We start from the raw sequence: 20,815 nt of genomic DNA, 5'->3' as shown, positions 1-20,815 counted from the left end.
GGAAGCAGATTTCCTTCATGGGGCTAGTGCTTTGCAGTGACAAGGAACAAGGTATTTCTACACCACATCTTAGGTGTTATTCAGGGAAGACACAGCTATATGTAGAAGAACAGACTGGTCGTTTCCAGAGGTTTGTTATTGGGGGATGTGATTATAAGGGCAGAACAAGTGTGTGGAAGCTGAAAGATTAAAAGTGCAGCACGGGGCCGGGCGGTGGCGCTGGAGGTAAGGTGCCTGCCTTACCTGCGCTAGCCTAGGAGACGGACCGCGGTTTGATCCCCCGGCGTCCCATATGGTCCCCCAAGCCAGGAGCGACTTCTGAGCGCATAGCCAGGAGTAACCCCTGAGCGTTACCGGGTGTGGCCCAAAAACCAAAAAAAAAAAAAAAAGTGCAGCACAAGAATTTGGAGGGTGACAGGGCCATTCTGTACTGATGTGACAGTCCCTAAAAATCACCCATACATTGTGGGAAACATTCTAAAAAGAGAGACCTCATACTTTGTTATTAAACATCACTAGTATAATATTTGGACAGTGTTAAAGCATCAGTTCAAAAAGATGTTATATAGATATGATTCCTGATAGATAGCAGACTTATTAATATTTCTGAGAGGCCTGTAAAGCCAAATATTAGATAGGCATTACCAGCGATCACACGAACTCTAGCCCAAAGCCCTGAGGTTGGTGTACCGCTGCCCCTACTATAAAACCTCTAGCAGATTTCACTCGAGGATATTGATTTCAAAGTGAATCAAATTATTTTGAAATGGGTCAATCAGAAGGTGGATCTGTTGGATTCTCACTTACCCACCCACCTTCTACCTCAGCCTTTTAGAGAGTGTGGAATGAATCTACTCCTCCAAAAGGGATAGTTCTTAGGGAAATTAGTAATAATTCTGTATCAGAAATAAATTCCCCCTATCAGGAAAGTAATCAAAATTCAAACAGAGTTTGAATTTGGATTACCTAAATAGATTTAAGAAAGCATGCTCAGAGTATGGTTCTCTTTCGCCTTTTTTGTTTTTGGTTTTTGGTTTTTGGGCCACACCCGGCAGTGCTCAGGGGTTACTCCTGGCTGTCTGCTCAGAAATAGCTCCTGGCAGGCATGGGGGACCAAATGGGACACCGGGATTCGAACCAACCACCTTTGGTCCTGGATCAGCAGCTTGCAAGGCAAACACAACTGTGCTATCTCTCCGAGCCCCTCTTTCGCCTTTTTTGTTGAATAACTTGGTACCTAGAGTAATGGTGAGTGTTGGACCTAACAGGACTTTAACGTTATAGCAAAGACCTGTTTGAGTGCTTTTCAATTATTATAATGGAAAATGTGGTTTGAGGAAAATTCTAAAAGTAAAATTAATAGCTTAGATCACTGGAAGAAGGGTTGTAGGAGTCACACTATCTTATGAAATTCTTTTTTTTTTTTTTTTTTTTTTTGGTTTTTCGGGCCACACCCATTTGATGCTCAGGGGTTACTCCTGGCTAAGTGCTCAGAAATTGCCCCTGGTTTGTGGGGACCATATGGGATGCCGGGGGATCGAACCGCTGACCTTCCTTGGCTAGCACTTGCAAGGCAGACACCTTACCTCTAGCGCCACCTCGCCGGGCCCATCTTATGAGATTCTTATAGGACAAGGAGAGTACACAGAAGTATAAGGCAGGCAAGACTTCCTAGAATGTTTTAAAACTTGTCAGGGAACTTGCATTAAAGACTTGGGAAAAAGTTGACTCAAATACCGAGTTCAAGGGTAACTATACAAAGATTATTATTCAGGAATCTATGGAGTCATATGCAGAATTTGTAGGGAAATTGACAGAGGTGATAAAAAAGCAAGTTGGAAACAGGGAAATTTAAAATCTCTTGATAAAAATCTTAGCCTTTGAGAATGCCACTGCATATTGTCAGGCTGTCTTACACCCATTTAGGGAGAGATAAGATGTCATCGGATTTCTACTTGCTGTAGAAATGCCGGGACTTAAGTTTATCTCCTCCATCCCTCACCACTGCAACTCTAACAACAAATGCTATTCAGAGGCAAACTCCAAGAAATCAAATCAATGGCTTTTGCCCCCAAAATTACCTGGCCTTTGCTCGAGGTGTAGGAAGGGATTTCACTGGGCAGGAGACTGTCCTTTAGTACCTAATGTCTCCCCAGCAACCGGGGAAGAGGTCCAAAACTATTTTGGGAGGTCAGGTCATATGCTTTGAGCGTGGCAATATGGGGAATTATGAAAACAATGCAGGTCACACCCTCTTTTTATATCCGCTCATGGTCCCTACTCCTAGAGACCCAGACTTTTTTTTTTGTCTACCAAAGTAAGAATTTTTATTTCAAATAGATTGGGAAAATATTGGACACTTTCAACCAGAAAGTTGATATGTTCTAATTTGTATATTAAATTTTTTTTACAAAAGAGAAAATATTTTTATTTGTGACTAATAAATATAGAGAAAAATCAATGCAAGCTATTATAACTAATAAAATAATAAGTTTACCTTCTACAAAGTAGAAAATATCCTATGTATCTTAATAATGTAAACTAAAATATAAATAAGAAATAAATGAGAAAAATACATCATAATAGCATTAAGATTATACAATTTCAAATGATAAATGGACATGATTTTTATGGAGAGCCAGAAGTAACCCCTGAGCGCTGCTGCATGTAAACCCCCCCCAAAACAAACAAACAAACAAAAAGAAAGAATAAGATAGACAAACATTGATTAGACTAAAAAGGGAAAAAAGAGAAAATGCCCAGATAATTCAGAGATGAAAGTGGTGAAATGACAGCACACCTCTCCAAAATTTGTATTATGAGAGATTACTATAAACAACTCTATTCTGTTAAGCCAGAGAGCCTGTAAGATATGGAAAGACTCTTAAAATCATGTAATATCCTAAAACTGGAGGAGAAGGAAATAGAAAACCTAAAAAGGCTAGTCACCAGTGAAGAAATTGCAATAGTATTTAAGAATTTTCCCCAAGAACAAAAGTCCTGGTTCAGATGAGTGAATTTTTATTTGATCTCAAGTTCTTATAACATATTAAAGAAATAGGAACCTCCCTAATAGTTTTTATGAGGCCAACATACAAAAAATATTTTCAGATTTCTCAGGTGAACATTGATGTAAAAATCTTCAGCAAAATATTCTTGAATCCATTTCTTTCTTTCTTTTTTTTTGGGTTTTTGGGTCACACCCGGCAGCACTCAGGGGTTACTCCTGGCTCTACACTCAGAAATTGCTCCTGGCAGGCTCGGGGGACCATATGGGATCCCGGGATTTGAGCCACTGTCCTTACGCATGCAAGGAAAACATTCTACCACCATGCTATCTCTCTGGCCCTTTGAATTCATTTTTTTTTTAAATCATACACCATGACCAAGAGATGCAAGAGTGATTTAGCAGATACAAATCAATTAACATAATATACCACATAAATACAAGGAAGAAATAGATGTAGAGAAAACTTGACAAGATTTAACATTCATTTATAATAAAAACCCTCAACAAAATAGGGATGATAGGATCTTCTTCAAAATAGTAATGAAACTCGGGGCCAGAGTGATAGCACAGTGGTAGATTGCCTTGCACAAGGCTAGTCCAAGTTGGACCTTGGTTTGATCCCCTGTGTCCCATATGGTCCCCCAATCCAGGAGTGATTTCTGAGAGCATAGCCAGGAGTAACCCCTGAGTGTCATAGAGTGTGACCCAAAAAGCAAAAAATAAAAAGTAATGAAACTCTATGACAGATACTGTCACTCTCAGTGGTGAAAATCAGAGCATTTCCTCTGAGATCAGACACAGGGAAGGATATACATGTCTATATACATGTCTAAATAATATTATTTAATATAGTATTGGAAGCCCTTAGCTTTAGTATTAGAAGTATCAGCAGAAGTATTTAGGAATTAACAAAAGATATGAAACATCTTTACCATAAAATTTGTAGAACACTTAGGAAAGAAGACTTTAGGGAGTAGAAAATAGGCTATGTTCTTAGATTGGAACTTCTATATTGTCAAAATGACCAATCTTCTTAAATTACTATATAGATTCAATGCAATCTAAGTAAGTTTTTGGTGGAACTATTATGAGTATTATATTCCCTTAATAGCCAAAAACCTATTGCAAAATAAGACATCGGAAGGTATTATCACTGGCTGTAGACCAAAGAGAAATAAAAAGAAGAAATGAAAAAGAAATCAGTTGGCATTTCATTACATAATTTAAGACTCTACAATAAAGTTACAGTGATCAAACACCATGGTACTGGAGTAAGGGTAAATTCTCTGAGCAAGGGTTAGAATTAATCACACAAAGATAAATCCTCATATGTATGCTCAACTAAATTTTAACAAAGGAGATAGGTACATAAAGTGTATGATAACCATGATAGCAATGATAGCCTCTTCAACAAATGGTATTGAGGAAACTGGGTAGGCATGTGTAAAAACATGGACCTATATTACACACCTTAAAAGTCAGTTCACTTAGTCTTCAGTCATTTGGATTTTGGCCATCACCCCCAAACCTTTGGTTCCATCTTTGGAACCAGCAGTTTTCTGCACCAGCACCAGGAATCGAACTTCTATAGACGAAGGCCCGATTTTGGCCCTGGCACCAAGTTGCTCCAAAGTGGGTTCATATGACTCCCTGATGACTTGGGGACAGCAGCAGCTTGCTTTCAGGTCAAGTTTCCCTGCCTCCATGTAATAGCGAGATGAAACCAGAAGGCACTCCATGACTTAGGATATGTGCAAAAACTAAGATCTCTAAGTACTAAAGTCTGACTGAAACCATAATTAAGAACTTTTCCTGGGACCATGAAGAAGGACTTTGGGGTTAGACAATGTAGTATGCCTGGAGCCTGTACTTGGTCTTATGCAGGATACTGCATGGGTAAGGAAACCCTGTTTTCAGGCCAAAGTCCTTTTTTCTATTTTTCCCAACTTTTTCTATGCAAAAAACTGCCACTTTTTGTTTTTGTTTCGTTTTGGGACCACGCCTGGAGGCATTCAGGGGTTACTTCTGGCAATGAGCTCAGAAATCGTTCCTGGCAGGCTCTGGGAACCATATGGGATGCCAGGAATTGAACCCAGTCAGCCGTGTATGCAAGGCAAACAACTTACCGCTGTGTTATCACTCCAAACCCTTCTACCCCTTTTTTATCTTTAAATAGGGGCTCCCACCTTTTTTACAGAACCTTGGGACATGAATTACTTAGTTTTATCTCATAGTTCTGCATTTTTCTATAAAAATAAAATAAGGGGGATGGAGAAAGAATGGGGGCCAGCCAAGTGGTCTCAGGAGCATTGGTGAAGATAAAAGAAGACAGAACTGGGGCTGGAGCAGTAGGGCATTTGCCTTACACACAGTACCGGTGTGACCCAAAAACAAAGCAAAAAAGAGGAGAGAACTAAATATCAAAGCCAAAGTCAATAACATTAGAATCAAGAGTCCTAAATTATAACCATCTAAACTTATAATGGGCCTGTTAAGCTGGCGGGTCAGGGGGCAAAGGATGGTGGTATAGTATGCACTCTGGGAACATTGGTGGAGGGAAGTCAACACTGGTGGGATTGGCCCTGAATCATTGTCTGAAATCCAACTATGAAGGACTTTGTAAATCTCAGTGGTTTAAATAAAATAAAATTTAACAACAACAAAAGAAAAGAAAAAAAGTAAATTCAATGTGAGTCAAAGACCCTGAGATGAGACCAGAATCTCCTGAGGAAAATATAACAGACCACTCCAAAATTTGGACCTCAAGGTTGTTTTTAATGGCTCCACTGGCAAAGGTAACAGAAACAAACTTAAACGGGACTTCACCAAACTAAAATGTTTCTGTATGACTGAAGAAAAGTTGGCTACAACTAGAAGATGCCCAACTGAATGAAAAAAAAGATATTCACACTGGACACATCAGATAAAGGTTTGTTAAACAAGATAAAGCAACCACAAAGACCAACAATAAGAAAAATTTATGGGGCCGGGCGGTGGCGCTAGAGGTAAGGTGCCTGCCTTGCCTGCGCTAGCCTTGGACGGACCACGGTTCAATCCCCCGGCATCCCATATAGTCCCCCAATCCAGGAGCAACTTCTGAGTGCATAGCCATGAGTAACCCCTGAGCGTTACCAGGTGTGGCCCAAAAACCAAAAAAAAAAAAAAAAGAAAGAAAAATTTATTAAGAAGTGGGGAGAGGAAATAAACAGACTGAAGTTCTCTGAAGAAGACAGGAATGGCCAATAGATGCCAAAAAAAGTACTTATTATCATTTACCAGAGAAATCCAAATCAAGCCAATAATCAGACAATATTAACTTACACCATAAGACTGACACAGCAGAAAAACTGAGAACAGTATATGTTGAGTTTGTGGTGAAAAGGAGCTCTCATCCGCTGTTTATGGGAATGTTGCCTGGGCAACAGTATGGAAGTTTCCGTACAAAGTGAAAATAGAGCTGGCTTCTGACTCTGATAGTCTTCTCGGTACCCAAAACCCTTTAAAATGATCTCATTTTGAATAGTGATAAACACAAAAACATTCATTCTGAAGGTCATATACACCACTATTTTTTGCAGCACTAAGCACAATAAGATGTGGAATCAAGCTTGGTGCCAACAACAAATGAATGGATAATGAAAGTATGGAGTATATAAAAGTATATTACATAGTGGGATAGTATGCAGCTACAAAGAATGGTGAAATTCTGTAATTAGCTGAAATTTAGTTGTTAAGTGAAGCAAGTCAGAAGGACAAATACTGGATGTTCTTATTTATCTGTGGTATATGGAAAAATAAGAGGAGAAGAATACATGGTATCAAATTGGGGAGTATCTAAATTACACTTGACCCTTTATTATAGAAATGAGGATAGTAAAGGAAGAAACCAAAGGTTGGGAGAATAATAAAAGATGGCTAGCAGGTACCAGGAATTCATTGTTTGCATAAAGTTGTGATGTTCATGTATATCTAAACTACAGAGTAAATAATACTGTAAATGTGAATTCCAAAGTATAACCAAACTGTGCCTGTCAAGGAGGCAGACTGGAGGGTGGAAGTAAGACTACACACTTTGGTGGAGAAAAGTCAGTGGTGTTGGAACATTGTATACCTAAAACTCAACTATGAAAAACTGCAAATCTATAAATATTTTTTATTATTTATTAAAAAGATAGATGCTCCAAACAAGTTAATAATTGTAATTGAGATCATTTGAAAAGCTAGCCATTGTTAGAAGACATTTCAGAAGAGAAAAGGAATAACTTTCAAAGAGGAGCATGACTCCATGGATTTGCTTTGAGGAACAGAATATCATCCTTCTGGGTTCTGAAGGAGCTAGTTTCCCAACTCCAACTTTATAGTCCAAGTCCATATCATGGACTTATAGAAAAGCCCTGCCACTTAAACAGAAGGCTAAAAGGAGTCTCAGAAGGGAAGCATCTCTTTACTTACTATAGGGTTTCTTGTTCCAAATGGCACTAAATTCAGGTCTGTGGGAAATAAAGTAATTTTTGATACAGCTCTCATCTGTTCTTAACTTTTTCCCAGAGCAATAGTAGAGGCAAGAATTTTTTTGTTCTGCTCCTTGGTATCAGCCTTCTCTGGATATGCAGTATGTGTTACTGCAGAAGAATTCTCTTTCATTATTTATAATACAGACTAAGTTCTTTTTTCTTTAAATGTCTACTTATGCTACAATTTTTATTTTGACTTGAGCTTTCTGAGTTTGTTTCATGAAAGTCAAGAAGCTGAGTTCTTGTTTAGTAGCACCCTGAGTGCCATCTCCCCATTAAGACACACAGAGTGCTGAGCCAACAGCCTGCCCATCTAGCCAATGCTGTGCATCACTGCCAGAATTGTAGCCCATCTAGCAGGAATCTTCTTGCAAACAGCCACAGATAAAAGTAGTGATGCTGACAGGAAGAAAGCAAATCACAGCTCAAGGTTATTTGTTTTGTTTCTAGTAATACCCGCCGCGCAGCAGAGGTCTGGATGGACGAATACAAAAACTTCTATTATGCAGCGGTGCCTTCTGCTAGGAACGTTCCTTATGGAAAGTAAGTGCTTCTGTGCCCTCAAGCTGCCTTATTTGGAATCATTTAGGCCCAGAACAGAGAACAACTACCCAGTATCAAGATGTGGTCCCTGCCCAAGGTAGATGAGTGCCCTTGGTGGAAGGTGCATGGATGGGGTGGAGGTATAAAGGGGACAGAAGACTGGGGAGATACATAAGGGCCCTAGGGGGAATTTGAATGGGGCTGGTGGGTCACAAAACAGGATTCCACATAATCTATGCTGAACAACCTTCTCCAGCTCAGTTCAACAAGCTGACTTCCAGGGTCAGAAAGCCTGACCCTTCATAAAGTTTTGAGAGTCTTGGTTCTTTTTCTCCAGTATTCAGAGCCGATTGGAACTTAGGAAGAAACTCAGCTGCAAGTCATTCAAATGGTACCTTGAAAATGTCTACCCAGAACTAAGGTAAGCTCTTAGGAAGCTGCAGATTTCTTTGTAAGGACACAGAACACTGACAATGTCTGGCAATGAGGTCTTAAGAAATAAAGTGAAGATTAAGCTTAGATGCCAAGAGTAGGGGAGTTGGGACTCCCAGTGAGACCCTGTGCCTGCACTCCCACTACTGCCCATTAGGGCCCTAAGTATATTCCCTGAATTGTGCCTTTTACTAAGGTACCTTTCTTTTCTTCATCAACACAATCCCTAGAAAGTCTCTCATTGGTCATGTCTTTCCACCTGATGACCTTTGGTAAGATTGAAAAGGCTAAAGGACCCAGTAAACTGTTGTATCGCCATATTCTCTTGGGTATGAGAACCTAACAAGAACAGAGATTATGTTCCTGTTAGGCTTGTCACGTTCCACCTTATTCTTCCTACGGTATTTGTCTTCTTGGGACTTTTGCCTGCCTTACCAAGCTGGTTTGTGGCACACGTGAGAAGGGAAAGAATCCCTCATTATTCCTAGAGGGCTGTTATTTGTTGTTGTCGTTTTTGTTTTTTTTTTTGTCTTGTTTTTTGGGCCCCACTCAGCGGCACTCTGGGATTAGTCCTGGCTCTGCACTCAGAAATTGCTCCTGTCGGGGCCGGAGAGATAGCATGGAGGTAAGGTGTTTGCCTTTCATGCAGAAGGTCATCGGTTCGAATCCCGGCGTCCCATATGGTCCCCTGTGCCTGCCAGGAGCAATTTCTGAGCATGGAGCCAGGAGTAACCCCTGAGCACTGCCGGGTGTGACCCAAAAACCACAAAAAAAAAAAAAAAAAAAAAAAAAAAAAAAAGAAATTGCTCCTGTCAGGCTTGGGGGACCATATGGGATGCAGAAGATCTAACCCTGGTGCAAGGCAAACACTATACCTGCTGTGCTACCACTCTGTCCCCTGACATTTCATTTTTTAATTTACATCAAGTTTCATCCAAAGTCTTCAGATATCCTGCTGCTCTCTCCAGAAGATTGGAAGGTCTGTAGGATTTGATCCTTTTGAACTTTTAAAAGGATTTGTCAGATAAATTTTGCCTTACTGTGGTACATTCTTTATTTTGAATGCTCCCAAGCATCTTAAATGAGTCCTGTCTCTTCACCACTGTGACTACACAAAGGAGATCACTCTTTTCTTTTGTACTAAAATGCTTTCAGACCTTGTCAGAGACATTTGTAGTAGGTTAGGTAATGCCTAACCTCATTATTTTGCTGCTATTCATCTACATTGCTCTTTTTTTTTTTTTTTTTTTTTTTTTTAAGTTTTTGGGTCACACCCAGCGGTGCTCAGGGGTTACTCCTGGCTGTCTGCTCAGAAATAGCTCCCGGAAGGCATGGGGGACCATATGGGACACCGGGATTCGAACCAACCACCTTTGGTCCTGGATCGGCTGCTTGCAAGGCAAACACCACTGTGCTATCTCTCCGGGCCCTACATTGCTCTTTAAAAATATTTGCTTTTAATGTAACATCTGGGAGCCAAGATGCCCTGCTCTTGGGGGAGGGAGGATCCAAATATCCTCCTTGTTCACCTTTTGCTGGAGCTGAAAATAGAATTATTACCACATGGAAGCCCCTGATCATGGTCTTCTCCCTTCCCACCCTACCACTGCCAGTGAGGGGTTCCTAACCACATAATGGTACACTGTTGCTTGCTATGTGGAGTGACATTGAGCACACAATTTTACACTGAGGTCACCAGTGATTTGGGGATGACATTGGACTGTGCTCTACCTAAATCCACATCTGAGACTGGAGAGAGAGAGTACAGTTGGTAGGATACCTGCCTTGCACAAAACCAATCCAGGTTCTATCCCTAGCATCCCAGATGATTCCTAAGCACTACCAGGAGTGATTCCTTAGTGCAGAGCTGGTGTGGCCAGAAATAAATAAATAAATAAACTTACATCTGAAGCATTCAGTACCACACCCATGGAAAAAAAATACAAGGCTGGGGCTGGAGAGATAGCATGGAGGTAAGGTGTTTACCTTGCATGCAGAAGGACAGTGGTTTGAATCCCGGCATCCCATATGGTCCCCCAAGCCTGCCAGGAGCTATTTCTAAGTGTAGATCCAGCAGTAACCCCTGAGCGCTGCCATGAGTGACCCCAAAACCAAAAAAATAAATAAAAATACAAGGCCAAGGAGACAAGAGCTAGATCTTTAACATTTACTGTGAACTTCCTGTGGATCGGGCCCTGGATTGGCTGCTTGAAATGTAGTATTTGAGGTTTTAGTTGCAACCAAGGAATGCCTCATGCACTGAGCAGAGGGGAAATTGAGGTTAGAGAATAACTGTCTGAGAGACCACATGATTAGTATTTGGCAGGGTAAGTTTGGGGCTCTAGGACCTGACCATATTAACTGCCTTCTTAAGTGACTTCAAACACTAAAAGCTACTTTTCTTCTCTAAGAAAATTTTCCTGATACAGGATATAACAATTCTTTTCTGACTTTAGTCTTAATATTAGTTACAAATGCAGTTACTCAAAGAATGCTGTTTCATTGGCCTGTCTGAGGTGGAGTGGGCCTGCTGTCTGGTAACAGCCTTCTTTGCTCCTGCTGCCTGAGATGAACTGACTGCTGAAAGGCTGGCAGTCACAGAGTTAAGTACCTGATTCTCTCCTTGCTTTCCAGGGTTCCTGACCACCAGGACATAGCTTTTGGGGCCTTGCAGCAAGGAACCAATTGCCTTGACACTTTGGGGCATTTTGCTGATGGAGTTGTTGGGGTCTATGAATGTCATAATGCTGGGGGGAATCAGGTATGTATAAATAGGGATTGCAGAGAACCTAGAGGGAACAGGGGAGATAGGAGGGTTCTGAGATTACACGTCCTGTGTTTATGCCACTGTTCTCTGTTGGGAGATGCCTGTATAAAAGCAGTTGGCTCTTGCTAGGCAGTCAGCCAAGGTCATATGGATCCTGTTCCCCACAATTTGCACTGACATATAAAGCCTGTCATCAGCCTCAAGCTAGGCTCTTCCACAGGGTTAAGGGTATATTGATTAACACCCAGCATCTTTGATCTGGGCATGGTTTCAAGGTTGGTGGTCTTTAATTTTTACTCCTTTGCATCATCTTTTCACCTACCTTCAGTTTGAGTATGTATCATCCCAAACTTTCTTTCCTAGCTCTGAGTCTGCACTGATCTGAGTTTGCTTATAGATACATGCCTATATCTTTTACCAATAAAGTGAAAGCTTTCTATAAGGTGGTTTCCCAAGAGAAAACAATAGATGCTTGGTTAAATTTGGTCATTCACCAGGAAGGTTGGGCAATGCTATGCTCTCTGATCTCTTTCTTGAAAATATGTGTGACTCTCAGAAGGCCAGTAGTTTCTGAGAAAAATAAAAATCATGGAGTCATGAGACAGTGTAGCATTTGGAACACTGCCTTTGCACTCATTGAACCTGGGTTTATTCCACTGCAACCCATATGATCCCCCAAGCCTGCTTGGGGGTGATTCATGAGTACAAAGCCAAGACTAATCTCTGAGTACCACTAGTTGTATACCAAAAAACAAAACAACCAAAAAAAAAAAAAAAGAAAGAAAAAGAAAAAGAAACTGTTTAACTCTGTGCATCCAAATTAATTGTTGATGAAAATTTCCTTTAAAAGGGAGGGATGGAGCAATAGCACAGCGGTAGGGCATTTGCCTTGCACACGGCTGACCCAGGACAGACCTGGGTCTGTCTCAGATCCCCGGTGTCTCATATCCTCAAGCCAAGAGTGTTTTCTGAGTGCATAGCCAGGAGTAACCACTGAGCATCACCGAGTGTGGCCCAATCCCCTCCCCCCACAAAAAAGACTTGTTTTTTAAAAAGTTAGGCATCCTTTGTGTAAAGTTAGCTGTTCAGATCCACCTGAGGCCCAAGTATCTATCCAGTCAGACTACAGTTCCCAAATACTTAGCCTTTTTTCTTCATTTGATGATGCTGTTATTATGACTACTTTGTTTGCACGTTCTAAATTAATTGAATGAGATGCAAGAGGAGGAGGACAGTCCTGGTCTGATTTTCATCTGGTGTCTACCAGTAAAAAGGCCCAGCTTCTCCCTGAGCACTGACCGCACTTAAGTCCCAACCTTACCAGCAATCCCAACATCTCTTCTTTGTTTCTGACTTCAGGCCCTGTGTGGAGCTTTATTTTAAGTCATTAAACCTGATCTGTGTACTTTTACCTCTGGACCTGCCAGTATGGAAGTGGGTCTAAAAGAGAAACCTGTGCAGGACAGAGGCTGGTGTAGTTGAGGAAACCAAAAACTAGGCATGTTTTCTGGGCCTGGAATGGAAACAGAAAGGAGCTGAGTGCTATAATACTATACTACTCCTTCCCTCTGTGAACATTCTTTATCAGTCTTGCTCTAAGGAATGGAAATGAAATGTCAGACCTACTATGCACCCACAGCTCACAGCTGCTGGTACTATTTGCAGTCTGTTTGGTCTGTCATTATTCCTGTCATGGTCTGGTTTGATTGCAGAAAACCTTGAAGGTACTTTTTCTTCTACAGGAGAGGTGCTTGGATTTATTTGTCCTAACACCACCATTTCATAGGGATAAAGCAATCAGGACTCTCCCAGTTGTCCCTGAAGCTGCTACTGTTCATCTGGGTTGTTCCAGTGGAGAGTGGTAGTATCCACTTTGGGAAACAGTGCTCTGCACTAAGCATAAACATTTCTTTGGAACATGGGCCACCACTTTGTCATGAAAAAGCAGTGATTTTTTTCCCCCAAGTCCTGCCCAGAAGTCAGTCTCTGAACCCCAGCACACTCCTTCATGAAAAGTTAGGCATGCTGACTGTGGCCTTCCTAGTCTGTTGCCCCTGTGTAAGTTTTAATAGTATCTATTTTAGTCTTTAGGGTCGCTTGCTTTGTACTGGTAATAATGGCCTCCATATTTCAATATTCTGGAGCTGCTCTCAGGATACCCTGCTTGGGGGCGGGCAGCACAATTGGCAGTGCTCAGGGCTGACTCCTAATTCTCTGCTCAGGGAACATTCCTAACAGTGCTTATTGGACAATATGTAGTGCTGTGGATAAAACACGGGACTGCCACATGCAAAGCAAACACTACTGCAAAGCAACTACCCACTGTACTGTCAACCCAATCTCAAATGCCCTTTCTTGAGGGGAATAGGTAGGGACTTCCTTGAGGTGTATGTTCCTAACTGTGTATGAGGTGATTGTGTTGTATCTTAGTCTGAGCTCAGTACTACTTGAAAAATAGACAGGCCTGTGGGCTCTCTTCCTCTTTCACTTCTTTGCTGTTTTGACACCCTTAAAAGAGGGCTTTTAGGGCCGGAGAGATAGCACAGCAGCAGGGTGTTTGACTTGCACGCAGCTGACCCAGGACAATTGGTGGTTCGAATCCCAGCATGGTCCCCCGTGTCTGCCAGGAGTGATTTCGGAGAGCAGAGCCAGGACTAACCTTTGAGCACCACCGGGTGTGACACCCCCCCCCCCCCCAAAGAGAGGCTTTTGGTTCATCTTCTGCAAATGTTGACTGAGAACCTGCTGTACTAAGTGCTGAGTTGAGTCCTTGAGGTCACAGTTAAGGGCCAAAGAGATTGTGAAGCTAGTAGTAATGTGCTGACCCAGTTTTGATCCCTGGCACCTGATATGGTCTCCAACATCAGGAGTGACCCCTGAGCACAGAGCTATGAGTAAGCCTTGATCACAGACCAGTGTAGTCCCAAAACAAAACCAATCATGATCAAGCTCTTTTAGCTTGACTTAGTTTTCTTATGACTTAGTTTTCTTATCTCCAAAATGCAGGTGATAATTACTTCTCATGGGGCTCTCATGTAAAGCACTTTGCATTTTACTCAGCCCATAGAAGTTGCCAATGGATAAAAGTATGTGTGCGTCTATATGTGTTGTGTGCAAATAGGTCTATTTCCCAGTATTTCACATAATTTCTGAGCAGTGGTAGAACTCCTGAGTACTATAATATTCACTGTATTTTGCTTCAATGTGAAATATGTGATTTATCCTTTTCATGACAAAGGTTCATACATTCATAAAGGCACTCTCCAGTCTACCTGCGTGGGGAAGCAGAGTCATTCTAGATTATTATGGGTAGAACAGTTAACCATGAGTTTTCCACCTCATGTGTAACTTAAATTTAAGCTGCAATGTTTGTTTACAGCTCACATGTAAACATGAGAGTAAAGTTTTACTCTGTATTTTTATTTGGGGCCAAAATAGTTAATACTGTCTGCCCAAGATATTGATTGTGGTTTGCAAAGGACTTTTGCACATTAGTCAAGTGATGAATTCTGTGCCTTGCCTCTCCCAGGGCAATTTTGCTCTGATACAGAGCAAACTTGCTATGTGACTTTAGATCCTTTCCTTAGTTCGTTCCTTCTCTTATTCCCCTGTATATGGGGCTTTTTACTTCACTCATTTTATTTTATAATCCTGTGGTAGTATGCCTCTTATCTCTGTTTTATATTCCAGGAATGGGCTTTGACAAAGGAGAAGTCAGTAAAACACATGGACTTGTGCTTGACTGTTGTGGACCGAACACCTGGCTCGCTCATAAAGCTGCAGGGCTGCCGAGAAAATGATAGCAGACAGGTATGTTGTTCTCTAGCCACTAATTACATCTTATGCTTGTGCCATACAGTGAATAATCTGCAACTTTCTTTTTCTTCTGAACTCCTGTCTCTCCTCTCCCATGTGCTGTGGCTCTGATTTAGGGTATCTGCAATCATGAGGCTTGTGAGGGTTATATAGACATGCTACAGAGACTAGTCTGTCTCACTTTTTCTCCCTGCTCTAGGATACTTCCTTTCCTGTGTCCTCTGTCCCAGTGCCCAACCCTCATCTGTCCTGGATTATAACTTCCCATATATTCATTATTTTTTTTTTTTTTTGGTTTTTGGGCCACACCCGGTAACGCTCAGGGGTTACTCCTGGCTATGCGCTCAGAAGTCGCTCCTGGCTTGGGGGACCATATGGGACGCCGGGGGATCGAACCGCGGTCCGTCTCCTAGGCTAGCGCAGGTAAGGCAGGCACCTTACCTCGAGCGCCACCGCCCGGCCCCCATATATTCATTATTTAATCAATCCCTAAATGGATTGAAAATGCAGGGCTGGGCCCGGAGAGATAGCACAGCAGTGTTTGCCTTGCAAGCAGCCGATCCAGGACCAAAGGTGGTTGGTTCAAATTCCGGTGTCCCATATGTTCCCCCCCCCCCCACCCGTGCCTGCCAGGAGCTATTTCTGAGCAGACAGCCAGGAGTAACCCCTGAGCATCGCCGGGTGTGGCCCAAAAACCAAAAACCAAAAAAAAAGAAAATGCAAGGCCATATTTTGTCATTGTTCTGCCACCTTGAAGCTCTGATCTGAGCACTAGTAGGGTATTAGGCTATTTCCTTCTCATAATGAAGTGTAAGGTAAGCAGTACTGGTAGCCTCTTATCTGGAAATTCTTGGTAGTAATCATAATATTGAATTATCTAAAAGTGGGTTCCCCTAAATTGGTGACATTAGCGACTATCTTAGTGATGGAGCTAGTTGGGAGCTAATTGGGAGCTAATGCATGCTTTCTGAGAGCTGCACGTTGTGGTAGGAACCCCAGTACTGTCGTCATACATGGATGCTTTTTTTCCTGTGGAGGCACATGCCTTAGTCCCAGAATTGGGAGGAAGCACACCAAAGCATTGTTCTACAGTCCATAATTTCTCTGAGCACTGGAAGCAATGGGAAGTAAACAAGGTCTGCCCATCATACCGCACCATCCACATAGCCCAGGGTCAGTATCATCCCACTTAGTTTGGAAAGATGATAGTTTGAATGAAGAAAAGTACTATCTTAAAGGTTTTTTTAAAAGATACAAGTTTGTGAGGCTGGAGAGTTTGTACTGCTGGTAAGGTGCTTGCTTTATACAGGGCCAACCTGAGGTTTACTCCTTGGCACCACATATGTTCCCCCAAGCATTGTCAGGAATAAGCCCTGAGGAGTATGCGATGGCTATCAGCCATCCTCCCCCTTAAAGAAAATAAAATTTTGGGGCTGGAGCGGTGACATAAGTGGTAGGGCATCTGCCTTGGTATGTGCTAACCTAGGATGGACCGTGATTTCTGAGCGCATAACCAGGAGTAACCCCTGAGCGTCACCGGGTGTGGCACAAAAACAAAAACACAAAAAAATTTGTGATGCTTTTCATTAGCACTTAGTGAGGCACTAACCTAAAATTAGGAAAAATGAAAAGTAAGCTTCATCAGAACATCATTGAAGGGGTATCCTTGTTTTGAGTCTGTTGCATGTTTTAATCTGATAAATCTCTGCTCTGTGATGAAGACCTATTTTCCCCCCATTTTTAGTAAGTACCTTGATTTATATCTTAATAATAGTTTCATATACACATAATTTTATTACCACCCCAACCACTAGAGCACTTTATAATTTTAACCAATGTCCCAAGAGCCACTCCCCCACAGGTAAATTTATTCCTATGGACCACCTCTCTAGTTCTGTTTCATTTGGCCATTTATTTCCTTCTTACTATGTGAATCTTTATATGGCACGTATGAAGACGATTTCTCCATATATGTTATATATGAATACCTATATGAATATAGGTTTATTCATTGAATAAATATAGAATATATCCTTTTGAATTAATATTTTTGTTTTTATGGGGTAATTACTAAGAAGTGGTATGTGAGTAAATTACTAAGAAGTGGTATGTGAGAGTTCTAGTGTTATCATTTTAATTTTTAAATTGAATCATCATAATATGCAGTTACATAAATTGTTCCTGATTGAGCTTCAGTTATACACTGGTCCAGTACCCATTTGTTCACCTGTGCACATTTTCCACTACCAAGGTCCCTTTCCCTTCTGTACCCCCTGCCCAGTCTACCTACATGGCAAATAAATTCCTTTTCTCTCTCTCTCTCTTATACTCTCTCATTCATTTTTTTCTTTCACGCTCACTCTTGTCTCTCCTCATTCCCTCCTTTTGGGCACTGTTATTTGCTGAATATGGTATCTTGCATATCATTTTACTTCCTTTCAGTACCCTGTTCATGTCCAGAGTGATCATTTCCAACTATTAAATGTTAAAAATTAATATTGACATTTTCAGTTGTATTTTAATTCTCCACAAACCATTCAGTATTTTTAAAAGATTTTGTTTATTTTATTCATTAAATATTTTCTCTTATAAATTCACAAAAAAGTCTAAATGATTATAAAGTTTAAATGGATGAAACCTAATACTTGTGTTTGTGTGTGTGCATTTTAATGTGTCCAATTGAGAATATATATTTCCCTTTTAAGCTTCTCTTTTCTGAGATACTTCCTGAGATACATTCCTTGAACCATGGTATGATGGCTAGTAGTATGAGCCATCACCAAAAGACCGGTACGATTATTGTAATATTGCCAGTGTGACAGTGTTATATAAAACACTTGCTTTTCATCTTCTGAAATAGGATGCAGTAAAAACTAAGCTCAGTGCTTCTGGAATCAGGTCTAGATGGGCTTCTCATCTAACACTGATTTCACAAAAAGATACTGTGGTTCAGCGTCATGAGGGAGGACCAACCAGCACCAAATCTCTTGCATAATCCCAGATATCAATTAAATACTGGCAAAGGATCATTTACTTCTTCATCCCCCAGACCCTCCCTGTATGTCCTCGTCTTCTGCTCCACTCTTCCTGGTTGAGTAGTGAACATGTGGCCTGCTGGGCTCTGCCTGCGATGGCCTTTCAAGTGCTGATCTTTATGGCTGATGCAATTTCCTGACTGTGATATAAGTATGGTCTCTACCAGGAATTCTTGTAAGTAAGATATTAGATGATCTTGGTATTAGTTAATCCAGTTCATTCTCAGACAGCATAGCCCAGGCATATAAAGGAAGGATAAAATGATGTTTTCATTATGTCTCTAAACCTTATTGTAATCAGTCCCTTAATTTTAAAAGGGTTACTTGTACTAAAAGTATGTTTTATTTCATAAGATAAAAGGTGTTTCTACCACTTCCCCAATTTATTATCCCAATTTTGAGGGACCATTATGAATAAAGCCTTTTAAAAGTTCCCATCCTGAGATGAAAAAGACCTGCAGATCTTTTCTCTTCTGGGTGTCTGGCACATGCTAGTTCAGATATCTTTTCAGGAAAAGACTTGCAGATCTTTTCACTTTTCTGGGTATCTGTCACATATTGGTTCAGTTATGAAGCCAAATAACCTTTAGAGAGGCTAACTCACCAATTCTCCACAGCCTCTAGGTCTCTAGGTACCTCTAGGTACCCTGTTCTTTCATAACTGTGGCTACAAGATACCTAGGATAAACTTAAAGACTGAGCAGGGGAGGATGAATTCTTGTTTTACAGATAACTTGCACTATGATAAAGGACAGACAGTCTCTCTCCAGGAATAGAGTTAGATTCTATTTATTCTAGCTTCTTTTTCAAGCCATTTTCTGGTCACTTGGAGTGGCATTTGAATGTTGGCAGCTATGTACTCACTTCACATGACATTGGAGAGAAACATGAAAAATGACTGACAGCAGAGAGTGCCAGAAATGATGGAGAAACTAAAGGGCAAGTACTGATAGTCTCCCTGTGCTTATATTATTGCACTGAATATTACTGTTGGTGTAAAAACCAATCAGCAGGCTAGTGTCATAAGTATCCTCAGGTCCTTCTGGAGCTTTCTTACTGAGGTCTTGGCTGCAAGAAGAGAAGGCTGGCCCACAGGGTGCTTAGCTCCTCTCCTGGTATCATTCGTCTGCTCATTGAGAAGAGGCTTTTAGCTAATTATATCTTGAATATGCCAGGCTTGCCAGTTGTAATAGTTGGTTTCTAGGCATGCCTGTGTATTCATGCTACTTATACAACTGCACAGTCAAAAAGCAAAGGGAAACAAAAGTGAGGAATTTTAATTCTTTGGCCAAAAGATTTGCAGTGATACTTACATAAAGGAGTACATATGTAAAAAATCAGTAAGACTAAGAGGCTACATTAATGAAGAAATTTTGGAAGAAAAATGTGTTACTTTGCATTTTAAAAACAGACACATCTTTATATTAATAACAATGTTTTCAGTTTCCTTCAGGCTTGGTTTAAGCTTTTTGTTCTGCCCAGAGGATGGTTAATTGGTTGGGTTACTGGTAGTTGAGTTTGTGTGGCTGACATGGTTGTGATGGGGTACATGTGTGTATATATTTTTGAAGGAATATCGTGCCCTTCATATGCTTTATGTTCAGAACTCAGCAGGTACCACTGGTCTGTGTTATGCATGGATACTCAAGTATGACTCAAGATAGTCTCTCATACCCCCAACTCATATCAGTAAGAAGATATTGCTAGAACTATTTCAGCATGATGTTCTATTGAATGGGAGCATACCAGTGACCAGACATAAGTACAGGGACATCTAAAGTTTCTACAGCCCAGTGGGAAATTTTTTTAGGCTCAGAAATCTCCAAAGAAGTTTGTTTCTTGTGATGAGACAACAGTAGTCCTACTGTGTGCACTTTTTTCCTGTCCTCAGACCCTAACATACCCTTGTTTCTGTTGCAGAAATGGGAGCAGATCGAAGGCAATTCCAAGTTGCGGCACGTGGGCAGTAATCTGTGTCTGGACAGCCGCACTGCTAAGGTGGGGGGCCTGAGCGTGGAGGTGTGCGGCCCTGCCCTCTCTCAGCAGTGGAAGTTCTCACTAAACCTGCAGCAGTAGGGGGCCAGTGCCTAGGCTGTCCTGTTCCTGTCCCCTCCGGCTGAGTTGGATGATCACGTTCTTGATTATGTTTCTTAAACTTTCCATGAAACTATATACCTCAGTATTCCATCATGTTCTGGCAGTCGGAGAACTTCAGCAGGACACAGACCCAGGCAGACCCAGCAGAAGCACCTACAGAGATCTGCTCTCCTCATCTCCCAGGATGCAGGTGGGCCTCTTTCAGGGGCCCTATGGTACCCCTCTTCCATCCCAGCTTCTGCCGAGCAACACCTCTGATGATGGCATGAACCAGTGGTCAAGAGGGAACCTGAACATCTAAGGTGGAAGACAGGAAAGGAGTGTGGTTTCTGTATCACAGTGAGGAGAACACTTTGGAATCTCCTTCGTTGGCCCCATCAAAATGACTCATGGTTTCCGTAGACCGAATTTGTTACTTTGTTTGCAGGTTTATGTGGTATCCCCTGTCCTGGATCCTCTGTCCCCACCATCTTCCTAGCACAGAGCCCTCTTCCTCCTGTTGTACTTGCTCTGTTTGGACATGGACTTTTCTGTGGCGGGACACTAAACAGAAATATATATGTATATATATATATATATATATATATATATATATATATAT

The 20,815-nt window shown here is 41.3% G+C and overlaps 1 protein-coding gene across 1 annotated transcript in view; it reads left to right on the top strand.

Annotated features, from left to right (window-relative positions):
- Window positions 1–20,815, top strand: part of GALNT2 (polypeptide N-acetylgalactosaminyltransferase 2) — a 106,136-nt gene extending 85,321 nt beyond the window's left edge. The window contains 5 exon segments of the mRNA XM_049776487.1: window positions 7,975–8,067; window positions 8,405–8,488; window positions 11,134–11,260; window positions 14,957–15,076; window positions 20,038–20,815. Coding sequence (XP_049632444.1) covers window positions 7,975–8,067; window positions 8,405–8,488; window positions 11,134–11,260; window positions 14,957–15,076; window positions 20,038–20,193 — 580 coding nt within the window. The 3' untranslated portion in view covers window positions 20,194–20,815.

Source organism: Suncus etruscus, chromosome 7 (assembly GCF_024139225.1).
Source record: "Suncus etruscus isolate mSunEtr1 chromosome 7, mSunEtr1.pri.cur, whole genome shotgun sequence".
Lineage (NCBI taxonomy): Eukaryota > Metazoa > Chordata > Mammalia > Eulipotyphla > Soricidae > Suncus > Suncus etruscus.
This window is presented reverse-complemented; position numbering and strand designations above follow the sequence as displayed.